The sequence below is a fragment of the Manis javanica genome, chromosome 1 (assembly GCF_040802235.1).
Source record: "Manis javanica isolate MJ-LG chromosome 1, MJ_LKY, whole genome shotgun sequence".
Lineage (NCBI taxonomy): Eukaryota > Metazoa > Chordata > Mammalia > Pholidota > Manidae > Manis > Manis javanica.
The window spans coordinates 180,186,837-180,203,137 of NC_133156.1; the positions used below are offsets into that span (position 1 = coordinate 180,186,837).

The 16,301-nt window shown below is 49.7% G+C and overlaps 3 protein-coding genes across 7 annotated transcripts; 1 reads left to right on the forward strand and 2 right to left on the reverse strand.

Annotated features, from left to right (window-relative positions):
- Window positions 1-504: 504 nt before the first annotated feature.
- Window positions 505-4,256, forward strand: MOGS (mannosyl-oligosaccharide glucosidase). Of its 2 annotated transcripts, none has more exons than XM_017668735.3 (4): window positions 505-1,095; window positions 1,207-1,433; window positions 1,888-2,084; window positions 2,309-4,256. In XM_017668735.3, the coding sequence occupies exons 1-4, from the start codon at window positions 672-674 to the stop codon at window positions 4,050-4,052; spliced, it is 2,592 nt and encodes an 863-aa protein (XP_017524224.2). In that variant the 5' UTR covers window positions 505-671; the 3' UTR covers window positions 4,053-4,256. The 2 variants fall into 2 exon arrangements, with proteins under 2 accessions (XP_017524224.2, XP_017524225.2); XM_017668736.3 differs by having other exon boundaries at window positions 505-1,023.
- Window positions 4,257-4,442: 186 nt separating this feature from the next.
- On the reverse strand, window positions 4,443-6,916 carry WBP1 (WW domain binding protein 1). 4 transcript variants are annotated; one of them, XM_037027192.2, is made up of 5 exons: window positions 6,640-6,916; window positions 6,210-6,311; window positions 5,571-5,673; window positions 5,268-5,444; window positions 4,443-5,099 (listed from the first exon to the last, which is right to left on the reverse strand). In XM_037027192.2, exons 1-5 carry the CDS (start codon window positions 6,706-6,708, stop codon window positions 4,642-4,644), a joined length of 909 nt encoding a protein of 302 aa, XP_036883087.1. In that variant the 5' UTR covers window positions 6,709-6,916; the 3' UTR covers window positions 4,443-4,641. The 4 variants fall into 4 exon arrangements, with proteins under 4 accessions (XP_036883087.1, XP_036883089.1, XP_017524227.1 ...); XM_037027194.2 differs by lacking the exon at window positions 6,210-6,311 and adding an exon at window positions 6,389-6,476 and having other exon boundaries at window positions 6,640-6,913; XM_017668738.3 differs by lacking the exon at window positions 6,210-6,311 and having other exon boundaries at window positions 6,640-6,907.
- Window positions 6,917-7,355: 439 nt separating this feature from the next.
- INO80B (INO80 complex subunit B) lies at window positions 7,356-10,183 on the reverse strand. Its single transcript, XM_017668737.3, has 5 exons — window positions 10,028-10,183; window positions 9,607-9,799; window positions 9,280-9,398; window positions 8,948-9,117; window positions 7,356-7,969 (listed from the first exon to the last, which is right to left on the reverse strand). The coding sequence occupies exons 1-5, from the start codon at window positions 10,083-10,085 to the stop codon at window positions 7,439-7,441; spliced, it is 1,071 nt and encodes a 356-aa protein (XP_017524226.1). The 5' UTR covers window positions 10,086-10,183; the 3' UTR covers window positions 7,356-7,438.
- Between the last annotated feature and the right edge of the window lie 6,118 nt (window positions 10,184-16,301).

Below are 16,301 nucleotides of genomic sequence, written 5' to 3' on the forward strand. Positions count from 1 at the left end.
AAGTATTCTTTAAGTGCATGCACCACCGTTTTCCTATTTGAGTGGAGCTATGTATTGTTTAAAGTCACAGGGTCGATGAAAGACGCTGCTAGAAGAGATTCCAGGCTTCCTCTTGTGTCTATTCCTGCACTTTCCACTTCACTAGGAAAGAAATCATGGGTGTGGACAAAATGGTCCAGTCTGATTCAGATGTATCTGGGATCCCAGCTAGCTTAGCCACTTCCCGGCTCCGGATAGGGCCAAGTTAATGAACTTCCAGGCCGTAGTTTTCAGCCAGCTGATTGGGGCGGGGTGGAAGACGACTAAATGTAAAACATTCTGCACAGCGTCTCAGGTTCTTAAAACATAGTTGTTGCTTTAAAAAAAAAAAGAAACAGTGTGGGATAGGTTTTCTCTACTACCTTGTAAAACTCCGTTAGTACGCCAAATAATGAGAGCGAGTCCCAGGCGGGCCTCCAACGGCATTTCCGGGCTTGGGGACAGAACCTGACGTGGCGGGGCGGGGCGGGACTTTCTGCAGGATGCGGAAGCGGAGCGGGAGGCTCGGGCTAGCAGGTGCGGCTGACGAGCAGGGGTCTGTCGGGCGCTGTGCTCGAGCCGGGTAGGCGAGAAAGCACCCGGGCTCGGTTGCCTCCTCCCCGAGACCCCGCGACACCGACCTCCGTGCCAGGATGGCTCGGGGCGAGCGGCGGCGCCGTGGAGCTCCGGCAGACGGAGCGCGGGCAGCCGAGAGGGCAGCTCGGGGCGGTCCCGCGCGACGGGACGGCCGGGGTGGCGGGGCCCGTGGCGCGGCGTGGGGAGCAGCTCTGGCCGTCGTGGCCCTGTCTCTCGCCCTGGGCCTGTCGGGACGCTGGCTACTAGCGTGGCACCGTGCGCGGCGGGCAGTCACGCTGCATTCCGCGCCCCCGGCGCTGCTTCCTGACTCTTCCAGCCCCGCCGTGTCCCCGGACCTCTTCTGGGGCACTTACCGCCCTCACGTATACTTTGGCATGAAGACTCGCAGCCCGCAACCCCTCCTCACCGGTAAATGGGACCAGAGCCCAGCAGGCAGGAGGACTCCTAACCTGGGGGCCCCAGCTTCACGACCCAGCAAGGGTGGGTTGGAGTGGGTCAGGAGAGTGATGAAGAGGGATGACTGAAATTCTGGGAGAGCCAGAGGGACAGGTCCCCTGCTCTCTTTGACTTACGTGGCTGTTCTACCTCCAGGACTGATGTGGGCACAGCAAGGTGCCACCCTGGGGACCCCTAAGCTCAGGCACACGTGTGAGCAGGGGGACGGCGTGGGCCCCTATGGATGGCAGTTCCATGATGGTCTCTCCTTCGGGCGGCAACACATCCAGGATGGGGCCTTAAGGCTCACCACTGAGTTCGTCAAGAGACCTGGGGGTCAGCACGGAGGGGACTGGAGCTGGAGAGTGACTGTGGAGCCTCAGGTCAGGGCCTCAGGATGTCCTTAACCCAGCACTGACTCCCTCCATCCTTCCTTTGCTGCCAGAAAATGCAGTATGAGGTGAGGGATTAGCAACAGGGGTTCTGAATCAGGCTGCCTGCCCTAAAAACTTGCTTGTAAGACCATCTCTTTCTATTATTCCTAAGCCTTGGTTTCCTTGTCTGTAAAATGGAGATAAAAATATCACCTAACTCAGAGGACTGTTATGAATTAAATGAAATAGGTTGAGTTCTTAGCATAGTACATAGTACGAAATTACTGCATAATTTCCCAGAGAAGCTTGTTTATCTCTTGCCAATGGCTGGAGACCCTCAACACTGCCAGATATATGTTGTTAACCATGTTGCTCCTTTTGGTATCCCTTTCCTTCAGTAAGCCTGATTCTCAAGAGAGTGTCAATCTAATGCTGTATTTTTCTTTCCTCCTTGGTCACCCAGGCCTCAGGTACTTCCACCTTACCTTTGGTGTCCCTGTTCTTCTATGTGGTGACAGATGGCAAGGAGGTCCTAGTGCCAGAGGTTGGGACCAAGGGGCAATTGAAGTTCATCGGTGGGCATACCAGTGAACTTGGTGACTTCCGCTTTACACTTCTGGCACCAACCAGTCCAGGGGATACTACCCTCAAGTATGGCAGGTAACTGGGGGAAGACAGTGAGGGGTATGGAATGTGTGGATGCTAACTTAGCCTGATTTATCTCTCTCCCACTCCACTCTCTTTCCACCAGTTCTTTCTTTTCTCAGCAGGCTCCATGTACATTGCCAAGACCCTTCTCATCTTGATCACCTCATATTTCTTTTTTTTAATCACCACCACTTTCTCCTGAATAATATTTCCTGTTTTATCTTCTTCCCTTCAAGCTACAATGTCTTCTGGTCCTCCAACCCAGGACTTCCCTTGCTGACAGAGATGGTAAAGAGTCGCCTAAATAGCTGGTTTCAGCATCGGCCCCCGGGGTCCTCCCCTGAACGCTACCTCGGCTTGTCAGGATCTCTGAAGTGGGAGGACAGAGGCCGAAGTGGGCAAGGACAGGGACAAGGGCAATTCTTGATACAACAGGTGACAGTGAAAGTCCCCTTTTCCATGGAGTTGGTGTTTGAATCAGGCAGTGCCCGAGCAGCAGGAAGCCAACCTCTGGAGCAGCTGGCAGGCAGCCTGCTAACCCAGGCCCTGGAGAGCCATGCTGAGGCCTTTAGGGAGCGCTTTGAGAAGACCTTCCAGCTGAAGGAGAAGGGCCTGAGCACTGGGGAGCAGACTTTGGGTCAGGCTGCCCTCAGCGGCCTCCTTGGTGGGATTGGCTACTTTTATGGACAGAGCTTGGTGTTGCCAGACATGGGGGTTGAAGGGTCTGAACAGAAGGTAGACCCAGCCCTCTTTCCACCTGTACCACTTTTCACAGCAGTGCCTTCCCGGTCATTCTTCCCACGAGGCTTCCTTTGGGATGAGGGCTTTCACCAGTTGGTGGTCCAGCGGTGGGATCCCCACTTTACCCGGGAGGCCCTAGGCCACTGGCTGGGGCTGCTTAATGCTGATGGCTGGATTGGGCGGGAACAGGTGCTGGGGGATGAGGCCCGAGCCAGGGTACCCCCAGAATTCCTGGTTCAACGTGCAGGCCATGCCAACCCCCCAACCCTGCTTTTACCTGTAGCCCACATGCTAGACAGTGGTGACCCTGCTGACTTTGCCTTCCTCCGCAGGGCCTTTCCCCGCCTGCATGCCTGGTTCTCCTGGCTCCATCAAAGCCAGGCAGGGCCAGAGCCACTATCTTACCGATGGCGGGGCCGAGACCCAGCCTTGCCAACCCTGTTAAACCCCAAGACACTGCCTTCAGGGCTGGATGACTATCCCAGGGCTTCACACCCTTCAGCCACTGAGCGGCACCTAGACTTACGGTGCTGGGTGGCACTGGGTGCCCGTGTGCTGGCACGGCTGGCAGAGTGGCTGGGAGAAACTGAGGCAGTTGTGGAATTGGGCCCCCTCGCTGCTTCACTGGAGGCAGAGGACAGCCTGGATGAGCTGCACTGGGCCCCAGAGCTAGGAGTCTTTGCAGATTTTGGGAACCACACAAAAGCAGTGCAGCTGAAGCCTCAGACTCCACAAGGGCTGGTGCGGGTAGTGGGTCAGCCCCACCCTCACTTACAATATGTGGATGCCTTGGGCTATGTTAGTCTTTTTCCCTTGCTGCTGCGGCTGCTGAACCCCAGATCATCCCGCCTTGGGCCCCTGCTGGATGTTCTAGCTGACAGCCGCCATCTCTGGAGCCCCTTTGGTTTGCGCTCCCTTGCAGCCTCCAGCCCCTTTTACGGTCAGCGTAATTCAGAGCATGATCCTCCCTACTGGCGGGGTGCGGTGTGGCTCAATGTCAACTATCTAGCCTTGGGCGCTCTCCATCACTATGGGCACCTGGAGGGTCCCCACCAGGCCCGGGCTGCTAAGCTCCACAGTGAGCTCCGTGCCAATGTGGTGAGCAATGTGTGGCGGCAGTACCAGGCCACAGGTTTCCTGTGGGAGCAGTACAGTGACCGGGATGGGCGGGGCATGGGCTGCCGCCCTTTTCAGGGCTGGACCAGCCTTGTCCTACTGGTCATGGCTGAAGACTACTGACTGAAGGGGTAGGATAGAGGAAGCCAGGCCTCTTATGCCACTCAACTAGAGGGACAGGCTCTCTAGCTTCTGCTCTCAATCTTCAGATACCAGTGCTTCAAACCCTCCTCAGTTCATCTCAGGTGTCTCCTTATTGTCATCCCACATAGTCCTGGGGTGAATGTGAATTCAGAGTCTATTTTTCTAAATAAATTGGAAAACCATGCCAAACTCTATTACTTTTGCCAGCTTTGCCTCACCGAGAAGTCTCAGCTCAGTCCAGGCCTTAGGACTGCCTGCTGATCTTCAGAGAAGGTGGGGAAAGTGGCTATTATCTGTTCCCTCCAAATCCAGTCAGGTCAAGTGCAATGCAGTGAGTTGAGCACTAGTCCACCCAAATTCACCAGCAGCTGGTTCACATCTCTTTAATGAGATCAAAGGCTCCTGTCTTGGGGGTAGAGCTAGCACAGTCCCCCAAACACTGCCCCTCTCCTCAGACTCTAGCTTTCTCAGATTCTAGGAGGGCAAGGAGAGGCCAAGGAGAACTTGAAGAGTTGAGACCAGGGCTATTTCTGGTGGGCAAGTAACTCACCCACCCTCCCCAAACTGCTTATAGGATGTCCCCTTCACTGGAAGCCAGCCCCACAGGAGAGACCCCGGATTCAGGATCTAGGGGCAGTCTGCAAGGGGAGTGGTCCTCCAGATCTAGCGGAATGGCACTAGCCCTAGCCTTGACTGGCTCACCCTCACTGGAGTCAGGACAAGGGCACAGCTCGATACCTGAGTCACCAGTCAGGTGGCGATGGCGGCAGGAGGGTGGTGTGGGAACAGGGCTCACCCCTGCCCCAGGCTCACTCTCCTGATGTGGGGGCCCACTCTGGTGGGAGGCAACACCTTCCATATTTGTTCCCTCGCAGTGGGCAGGGCAGCTAGAAGCAGAGGAACAGCATGTGCATTCACCCGAAGCAGTCAAGGCGCAGCCTGAGGCTGCAGTATAAGGAGGCGGCGGTGTCCCTGGACGGTGAACCACATCCTCATAGGCTGGGGGTTTGAAGGCGCTGAGGAGGCCTATGGGAAAGAATAGCATGGGTGGTTGAAGGCAAGCAGGGGTGGGGTGGTGGCCTCTTTCCTATTAGGGAAAGGTGTGTTTTGAAATGTCTGAGAAGAGAATGTGGGGATGATTCAGGGTCCTGGCTTGGGAGGAGCCGCCGGGAGCATGGAGCGCAAGTCACTCACGAAGGTCAAGCAGTGAACCTGCAGGGCCAGGGCTGGCCCCGTGGCAGGCCCCATTGTAGGCCAGCAGGTTGATCTCACGCTGACGCTGCTGGTGCTGCAGCCGGAGTTTAGCTCGTCGATGGCGGAAGGCGCAACAGCAGCTAAAGAGGATGAGGACAGTCCAGAGCAGCCAGAACCCTGCAAGGGGGTGAGGAGGGATGTTCTTAGATGGCTCCCGTGTGGAAGGGTCCTTGAAGGCTGGAATTCTGAGGTCTCAAGGAGGGTGGGTGGAAGGACCCAAGAAGAGCCCCCGTGGAGACTCACACCAGAGCTCATAATAGTAGGTGCAGCAGCCAGTCTCCCCGCAGCAGTGACCACTCTCACAGAGGTAGGGCTGGTTGTTCACTCCTGGGCACAGCATTCGAAGCTGGGAGCAAGGAGGCACTTAGAATCAAGGGAGACACCAGCCCAAGGCACTGTTCACCCACACCCCCTGCATACACATACACGATCCTACCCTGTGAACCAAGTCTAGCTCAGAGAGCTCTATGGGGAGAGGGAGGAATGATGCTGAGAGGAGCGTTCAAATGTCTGAAGGGATGTCAACATGGAAGAGCACTGGGAATAGCAAGGATCAGGCCAAAAAACAAGATGCAAGGTGTGAACGGACATACAAAGAGGCAGACTTCAGCTCTGTATATTGGAGACTGCTCTCACACTCGAGGCTGGCTCCCCAGGGTGTTCTCTGTTAAGGGAGTGTTTTGGCAGAAACCAGAAAACAATCTGAGCTACCTCAAAGTCTCAATTGGTAAAGGTTTAAGGTAAATTCCAAAACGAACGTGCTTTTAACCATCCCCTAGGGTCTGCCAGTCCCCATCCCCACTCTGTATCTTTCCACCCCTGGGTTTTAGGCTTCCTAGAGCAGAGGAGGGGCAGTGTGAAACCCAGAGTAGTGCTCCCAACCAGATGGGATTGCTGTGGATGATAAAGAATGGCATCCAGGGCGCAAGTCTGGGTTCCAGCTCTTCTCCAAATTGCTCCCTCAACAGAAGACGCTGCGGGACTCTGTTGTGACAATAGACACACAGGAAAACATCACAGATAACTGTTGCAAGACAGAGGGAGCCTCCCTGGGGCCTCACTATGCCTCTGGTCACTGGAGAGCCACTGCAAGCTTCCATTGCAGCCACGGGATGGGGTCTATGAAGCTGCAGGCAAAGTCAACTGCATCTACATTACAAAGTTTAGACAGAATGGAAGGGACGTATTTAGGAACTTCACAGTACCTCTAGCTCGGGGAGTTCTTCCCCCACCCCCAAAAGGGGCAAGGAAAAAGGAAAAGGGGAAAGAGAAATAAATGGCTGTTGATAGGCTTTTGGAGCAGTTGGGATACCTGCTGTTGCGGCACCCGAAGTGCCCCCCAGGCCTCCTCGCTGCCGTTCCCGCTGCTGGCCTGAGCCATGCCTTCACCTACAGCCCCCTGAAGACCACAGCCTTCTCTACCGCCAGCTGCCCCGCCCCTGCCACCTCTGCCGCCACCGCCATGGTCCCAGCCCGGCTCATCTTCGCTGCCGCCACCATCACTCCGCGACCGGAGCTGCCATCCGGGGAGAGCTCGGCCAACTAGGTCCCAGGTTTCTCTGTCCTACCAATCGGCTTCGCCCTCCAGAGGACGGGCCAATAGGAGCGGACCAGAGGTTTCTCCCGGTGACCAATCTACTGCAGCTTCTCTGCGACTCTCCCAGACAACAGGAGCTCGCGCAGACAAAGAGTAAGGCAAGTTCGACCCAAGGCTCTGACTGACAACGACAATAGCCAATATGGACAGCATAGCTATTATCAACCAATGAACAGCCATCCAGAAGAGCAAAGTTCCTGCTGATTGGACTGAGCCCTATTTTCGGAATGACGTCCAAGGCTCTACCACCCCAGGTAATCCCGCTGGAAAAAGTGGGGTCCTAAAAGTCAGGCATAGTCGGAGTGCACAGAAGCCTGTCTTCATTCGGCCTGGTGGACGTTTTGCAGGCGTCGACTCAAGCTCCGGTGGGGGCCATAAGTGCGTAAGGGGATTTGGCCAGCCCATACCCCATTCCCCCAAATCTGTACGAGTCGAGGCACCGGAGGAAATTTAATAGGATGGGGAATACAGTGGAATTGGGGAGAGAGCGCAGAGTCTGGGTTAGATAAGGGTCTTAGGTAGCCAAAAGGGGGGATCCGGGGCCCTCTGGGCCCCCCAACCGCATCTGCAGGTTGATGCGGTAGCACTGAAGGCTGCAGAGCGCCTGGCCGGTGCGGGAGCAGGCATAGCGGCGCGGGTGGGGGCAACCGGGGACAGAGCATCGAGGAGGAGGGGCTGAAGAAGATGGCCGCTGAGACACTGGCACGGGGGCGGGGATTCCAGGTGGGAAGGAAAGGGTGGAACCTTGTGCCCCACTGCTGTAGCGCACCATGGGGGCTGGGGCTGAGGCCCGCCCTCCCCGCCGCTCGCCCCGCGCGGCTCCTCGGCCTCCCCGCCCGGTGGGCGCCGCAGTCTTGGTGAGGCGCTCAATAGTCTGGTTCTTGTGCTCCTCCGCCCGTCGCGCCGCCTGCAGCCGTCTCTTCCGCGCCCGCTCCTCGCGCTTCAGCAGCATCTCCTCCGTGAGGACCGGGGCTGGGCAGCCCCCAGCCACAGGCAGCGGCAGAATAGGGGAAGGCTGACTCCGCGCCTTCTGGAGCAAAGCTCGCTGGGGAGAGACAGATCGGGTGGTGTTAAGAAATGGAGAAGTGTGGTCTTCTCGAATGGCATAGCAGGAACTTAAAAGCAGGGTCTTGAGGAGCTCAGGCCTTAAGAGAACGGGTGGAGAGATGAGCACCCTCTCCAGGAGACCTTAACACTGCCTCGTCCCAGGTCTCCGGACTTTCATCTTTAGATCCCTGATTCTCAAGTGAAAAAGCATTAGTAATGTTACCTGCCTGCCCCGTGTACCAAAATGATACCACCTCTCCAGAGGTTTTGTTTGTTTTAAATATTTTTATCTCAATTCATAGCAACAACTGGATAACTCAAAAGCTCGGGGTGGTCCTTGGTTCCTTTTGTTCCTCCCAGTCCCCCAACAAGTGTCGATTTCCAATATATATTCAGAAATTCAAAATCTGATTTCTCCATCTCCACAACTTCACCGTGGCTGGAGCCATGACCATTTCTCACCTGACTACTTCAACAGATTCCTAGCTGGTCTGTCTTCTCTCCTTACCCCCACTAAGAAGCCAACATAATCTATTGAAATATAAATAAAGTATATTGTTTCTCTGCATACAACCTTTCTGTGGCTTAGTCACACTTATTCTTCTCCTTGACCACTACTGGTATGTTTCACTCTTGAGGCCTGTGCACCTGCTGGTCTCTCTGCAGGTAAAGCTCCTCTGGTACTGGAAATGTTATTCCTTCAGAAAGTCTTCCCTGACTACCCTATCTAATGTCTCTTTTCCACCACTTTCTATATCATCGCCCTATTTTTATTATAAACCTTACAGCTTTTCAAAATTATTTACTTATTTACCCCCTCACACACACACACACATACACAGAAATACAAGCTCCATGAACACAGAAGCCTTGTCTGTCTTTTTTCACCACTGATATCCCCACTGTGTGGCAAAGTTCTTAGAACCTGGAAAGTTTGCAGTACATATTGGCAAGTGTAAAGAATGAAACAATTTACCTGTCGAGCAGTGAGCAGCCGCTCATTGATCTCCTTCTTGAGATCTCCATTGTCATCAAGCTCCCCTTTCTCCAGGGCATCCAGCCACCTCTGTTCCTCTTCTTCCTCCTGACCCCCTAAGCCCCCGGTCAGGTCCCGAAGTGGGGAGGGGGACAGATTACTGTCTTCATCTGTAAAAGAAAATTGGAGAGCTAACTGTTTATAGATGGGAAACCCTAATTTGTTCCAGTTAATACTGGGACACTCAAAATTCCCACCCTCCTCAGAACAACCCTTTTTCCGTAACAGGTATAATGAGAAGCCCAGTTTCCCCACCTCCAGATCCTTCTCACCCAGCCAGGCACGGTACTGCTCAAGGGGAACTCCTTCCATAGGTTCCTCTTCATTGTCCACAACCATTAGGGGTGAGGGTGACCGAGGTCCCTCAGGGATCACAGTGAAGGTAGGAACACTGCAGAGAAGCAACCACTCTGTGAGTTAAGCAACTGTCTTTTCCTGCTCAGAAGTTACATCCAGCCTTCCCTACACCCTCTTGGGTTCTTGCTGCCTTAACCAGAAGTCACCGCGTCCATTCTGGAAATGGAATGCCCAGCCAGCTTCTTCTATCACTGTCTGCTGCTCAAGTTTCCCAAGTAAAACTTGGGCTCTCTTGGCCTCACCTTTTGGTGCCCAGAACCTGTCCGCCCAACTTGATTTTGAGTTTAAGCTGAGGCTTGGGAGGAGACGACTGCGTGGGCCCAGCCTCCTCTTCCTGATGGTGCTTCTTCTTGTGTTTCTTCTTGTGCTTCTTGTGCTTTTTTTTGTGCACTCCGTGGCCGTGGGTACCGGCCAGACTCAACTCCAGCGCTTCCCCTGCGGAAGGAAAAGCCTGTCAACGGTGTACGGCAGGAGTCGGGCAGGGAGAGTTGAAAGACCCAAAACTCCTGAGAGGTCTCCCTCTTCACACGATACTGTTACCATAACAGCAGCCCCGCCTTTAGCTCTCCCACCGGCGGCGAATACCCTGGAAGCTCTGAGGAAAAAGAAAGAAGAGACTCCTTTTCTAAGAAGGCCTATGTTGCTTTATCGACTCACGCTTACCCGGCTCAGGAGCTTCCATTGCCCCAGAGGTGCTCCCGCGCCGCCACAGCTTACTCATGGAGCCCTGCAAGGAAAGGTGAGTAAAAATGGTAGAGACACAGGCAGGCAAGCCTTTTCCGCCCCGCGGAAGAACTGACTCCAGTAAAATAACCGGCTACTTCCGGTGCCTTGCTACCATGCTTGTGCGGGGCACGCTTTGCGGATAAAATCCTCCTAGAGAAACAAAGATCCTTCCAACAAAAGTTCCGGCCCTGAAGCCGGAACTGCGCAGCTTTCGCCTTCCTCCTCCAGGCATTGGATTCCTAAAACTAGGGCGGGCGATTCAATTCATTACACTCAAGCGTGGTGAGTGTATACTCTGGACTAACTTCGGGGCTAGGCTATGAGGATACAGACATGAATATGAATACTTTTACTTGCCTTTGAGGAGCTCACATTTGGGTGGAGTACATGAGAAATTATATTGCCAACAAAATGGCAGAAATGCTTAATAGCGTAAGTGTCCTACGAGCGGGCAACTGGTATTTAAGCCTGAATTCTCATTAGTGGAGAAGTGGATAAATGAATTATGGCGCATCTATACAGTCAGGAACGCCACATTACTAACAAAAGTTTAGAGTGATAAGTAATTAATAAAATTGACGTGGAATTCAGTGGGTAAACAACAGAACCAATCTGTGTCCACTAATGAAACGCCAAAATAATTTGTTACACGGACCTCGTACATCCATACAATGGGGAAGCTATGCTGCTATTAAGAGAAATGAAGCCTCAGAAGCCTACGCAGGAAATTGGTGACAGCAGTTCCGATGGGTGACCTGGGAACAAGGGTGAAGGGACTGATTTTCATAATATGCCCTTTTGTGCCTATTGAACTTTGTAAAATGTGTATGTTTACCTAATTAAAGCAAAAAAGAACAAGGTAAATCTATATGTGCTGATAAATAAGAAAAGTGAATTTCAATATGATGTGATTCCATTTATAAAAGCACAATATGCCACTTTATACAGAGAACACAATTGAGGAATGTATACTGTTAATGGTGATTATCTTTAGAAGCTGGGGTTGAAGAACTTTCATTATCTAGATCTGTAATGAATTTCCTTACAGACAGTGTATATCACATTTGTAACTAGAGAAAACCACGACCTGTATACATACATTTAAGTATGTACAAGGTGTGTGTCTGAACAAGGTAGCAGCAGTGACCAAAGAAAGAAAAGAATTGTTTCAAGAGACATTTCAGTGGTAAAATGAAAAGGAATAATGAGCAGTTATATGTAGGAATTCAGGAAGAAGTCAGTGCAGTATAGTGACTAAGATTAAGGGAATGGACTTTGGATCAGACAAGTCTGTTATCAAATCCCAGTTCCACCATTTACTAGTTACATAACCCTGGACTCAAGGTTATTAAGCCCTGGGAACCTCAGATTCAAGCTTTGTAAGATGGAATGAAGTAGTTTCTACTACATAGGGCTCTTTCAAGGAATAAAGCAAATCAAGAATGCAAAGTACCCAAGATGTCTGGCACACAGTAGATGTTCAGTAAGCAAACAACCGCAGTAATGACAAATGACTCCTACATTTCTAGCCCAAGCATTTAGAGGGAATGTGGTGTTTTAAATTAAGAAAAGAACATAGGAAGAGAAATAAGAAGAGAATCACTATTGCCCAAGGTGAATTTGAAGCTCCTGTGAGAATGCCCAGATGGAAATGGAATACTGAGAGAAGCCAGTGCAGGTCTGAGTGGGGGTATCATCAAGCACAATAATGGAGGTTCCCCAGAAAGGGTGGGAATAGATGAGACAATCCAGGATGATCAAGTAGATGAGGAGGAAAGGACCAGGAAGAGACCAGAGGGAGCACCTGTCCTGGACAGGCAGGCAGAGGGGCAACAGGAGGTTGAGAAGAGAAGGTCAAGAGGGGCAAGAAAGGCATGCAAGGGCAGAGTGTATCAGCAGGTGAAGGCTCTGGTCAGCTGTGTACAGCCCTGCAAAGGGCAGGCTGAGCTCCAAGGAGAGGTATTCTAGTAGAGTGTGAGAGCAATGCTGATGCATCACCATATTTGCCAAACATGTTAGAATTTACAACCTGCTTTCATATTCCTTCTCTCCCTTTATCCTCTCCATAAGGGAGATGCTGTGGTTCCTTTGTGAGGAAACTAAAGCTCAGAGAGGTTAAATGATTTGGCCAAAGTCATATAGGGAGTGGCAGAGCCAGCCTCAAACAGGCTTCCTGACACTGGGTCCAGTGGTGTTTCCTCAACATCCTGATGCCCAGCAGGGAGGAAGTGGTGACAGCAAATAGCCACGGGCTTTATTATTTCGTTTTGTTTTTAGTTTTGCTTTGTTTAGAGTGGGAGAGATCTGGGTATGTCTGTAAGCTGAAAGGAAGAACTTTGCCCTTCTGATAGAGTTCTTAGCCTTATTTTTTAAATATAATTTACTTTGAAATAATTTCAAACTTACAGTTGCAAGAAGAGCACAAATTACTCTCATCTTCAGATTCTGCAATTGTTAACATTTACCACCTCCCACCCCCACATTTTTATTATTCCTTTTTTGATCAGTCTGAGAGCAAGTTGCAGACATATTTCACCCCTAAATATTTCACTGTGTATTTCCTCAAGACAGCACACTGTTGTATAACCTTTGTGCAACACTTCCAATCAGGAAATTAATACTGATAGAACACCTACCATCCAATCCATAGACCCCATTCAAATTTCACTGACTACCCAATGACTCCTTTTCCTTTCTACCTAGGATCATGCATTACATTTCCTTATCATGTCTCTTTTGTCTGCTTTAATCTGGAATGTTTCCTCACTCTTTGCCTATCTTTCATGACCTTGACAGTTTTAAAGAGTACAGGCCTTTGATTGTTTAGGATGTCCCTCAACTTGGATCCTTTGGATGTTTGCTCATGTCTAGACTCAAATATTCTTGGCAAGAGTACTAAACAAAAACATATTATGCTGTGTTCTTTTCAGTGTATCACAGTAGGAGGCACATGATGTCAGCCTAACCAATCACTGATGATGCTAACTTTGATCACCTGGTCAAGGTGGTGTCACCAGATTTCTTCACTGGAAAGTCACCATTTTCTCTTGTAATTAATGAGTATCTTCTGGGGAAATACTGATGCTAATATCCTGTTCCCCATCAAACCCCCACCTACTAGGCTTAGTATTCATTGATGAATACTGTATGAGCCAACTCTACTATAATAACTGCCAAATGTAATCTTTCTACTTCCACTATTCTGTCTGCATATATTAGTTGGCATTCTATTGTGAAGAAGAGCTTTCTCTTTTATTCATTTACATGTGTATTTATTTATATCAGTATGGATTCCTATTTCAGTCAATGGGTTGTAATCAATTATTACCAATATTTATTCTGATGCTCAGATTTGTCCCCGAATTGGTCAGTGAGCACTCTTTTATGACGGCTTCTGTGTCCCATTGACTATCTCCATCATTCTGTAAGCACTTTTTTATTTCCTAGCACTGTGAAATGTTTTGGACTCATCTTGTCCTTTCCCTGGATAAGAAGTAAGAACCAAGAGCAGCCAGACAGTAGGAACATATGGCTGAGGTTATGCAGAGGTCACACCAAAGTCACAGCACAGGAACCTGTGCTGATGAAGATTTCCCTGCTGGCATTATCACCCACTCCTCATGGGCTGCAGGTGCAGTGGTTATATCATGAACTCTCCCTGGGTTTTGTTTTCACTTGTTCAAGATTCAAAGTGCAGTTGGAAGCATTCCAGTTACTTGGCTTAGGCCCAGTGTCTACCTCTGGGCTGTGAAGAAGTGGGAGGGAGACTGTATGACCTTCTCCAGCTCCCATTCAGAGTTTAGAGCCTCAGCCTACCGGTATTGTCCAAAGTAGGGGACTAGGCAGAAATAGGAAGATGATAGAACACTGGGTGATTAAAAACCCCTTCTCCAAATGTCTATTTCATAGGTGGGGAGACAGAGATACAGACATAGCAAAGGAAAAAAGTGGAAAGATTATGCACCACACCAGTGGTATGCTGGTAAATGTTTAACAAAAGATCCCCAGGAAAAAAAAGTCCCTGATTTATAGTTCACCTATTTCTGTAAATATTTGTGTAAGTGCTCCAACAATGGCCAGTTTTAAATTCAACGTCATTGAACACAGAATTGGGATGAGATGTACATTAGCATGCTATTGCATAGCATTTCCAGTATAGGTATTGTAGATAATAAACAACTTCAAGAGATAATAGGAAAATGCAGTGAAATAATTAGGAAGTGATGGATTTTGAGTATTTTATTACCTTTGCTTTAATTTAATTTATTTAATTCTAGGTTTTATTAAAGCTGTATTTAAAAACTGGACTGAACAATTCCAGAAAATTCCACCAGTTGTCTCTCATGAGCCAGTGTAAGATTTCAGCACACCACAAAACCAAACTCCAGTGTTTTTCTTTGATGGTGGGGGAGGCAGGCTTTTATTCACCAGTTTTTTACTTTATTTTTTTCAATGGTAGAATTTGGACTCTTTTTTTTTTAACTGTATGTCTGTTTTCAAATAAGAATTTAATTTTGAAAATAAATGAATCCGCAGAAATTTTGGCTCTTATTTCTCCACCCTCGGTCAAGAACAATGTCAGCTAGCTTCCCTGACCTCAGTCACAACTTCCTCCAACTGATTTATGCAAAAGGTAGTCAGGTTATGATCTTGAAAATACTGCTCTATTTCTCAGTGTGACTCCTTTCGCAAAATCTTCAGTCACTTTGAGTACAAATTCTCAGGCTGGATTTGTGCTCTACTTCCCTTTAAACATCTTCCATTCTGCCACTTCTTGTCAGGGCTTTTCAGACCCTTCCATAGAGGCCTGTGTTTTACTTAAGAGGTCAGGGCAGCTGAGGGTTTGTGAATTAGGTGGGAGGCTCCCAGCGGCTGCCTCCATCACAGCAGCTCTGGTTCTATTTCGCATATTACAGGTAAGATTTCATTTGGGAAAAAAAGCATTCTGTTGCTAAAACACAAATGTTTGAAGTGGACGGTTTTATTCCAACAGCATGGCTGCTTCCAGTCAGGCACTCTCAAATGTGCATGCTTCCTTGAGGCATCTCCTTTGTTCATTTACTTCAACTGATGGTTTACTGAGTACTTCCTATGTGCCAGGCTCTCAGCATAAAGCAGTGGACAAGGCTGTCCCTCTCTGAGGAGCTTACACTTTAGAGGAGTGACAATAGATATTTAAAAATTTAAGAAACAATTCCTTTCCCTTTCCGCTCATCAGTCCTTTGAGGTTTATCTCAGCGGCTATGGATTTTGTAAAATCATTTAATCTGCCTTTCCTACTGACCAGAAAAATGCCCTTCTCCATGTAAATTTTTGTATGCCAAGGATGCTTATTGTTTTTTTTATCCAGCATCCATTCCCTCACCTTCTGGAACGGTCTTTGGGGACCACCCCTTCCCTCTTCTCTTCCAGCTCACTGGGTTACAGTTGGTCTCCTGGAATGGTCAGGTGACCCAGGCCTGGCTGACTGGCCATAGAATCCTCCTTAGCCACTTGATTGGTTCAGGTGTGGCCGCCCCTCTGGCTACAAAGATTGTTTTGTTGTGTATAAGTGATCCCAAATAGCCCATAGCAAATTCCAGACATATGGAGGAGTGTGGGGACAAGCACTGCCCATTTGTAACCTCTTGTCTCATAATAACCATGTGTGCACATGGCCCTTCCTTTGGGCAGTATGCTGAGTATATGGTATATTGATGGTCTGGGGCTAGCCAAATCCAGGCCTGCCTTAATCAATGCAAACATCTTGTTGGGATGCAGACTTCTCTGACCAAGGTTTTGTTCCTTGGGGCGCTGGTTGCACAAGAATGATTCTCTCTAGCAAGCCTGTAGTGTAGTCATCATATGCCCTTTTAGTCTTTGTCTCCTCACCCCATATAAGCAGTTCCTTCCCTGTCCACAATAGTGATGCACAACCTTGTCCAGCTGCCTCTCCTAGACTCCCTGTACCAAAGTCCCAATAAACATTTAAGTCTTGCACGCTGTTCCTGGGTCTTTTCTTAGGTTTCTTGAGCACTTGCCCATTGCGACTCAGGCAGTGGGATGTGCAATCAGACTTGTGATCACACAAGGAGCTTCAGGAAACAGATGTTCTTTTTTTCTGCTGAATTTAAGCCTGAAAAGATTATAGACCCAGATATTTTGGCAATAATCTTGTTATGCTGTGGAGAGTTCAGCCAACATGGAGGAAAGTAGATAGAGCCAGATGATG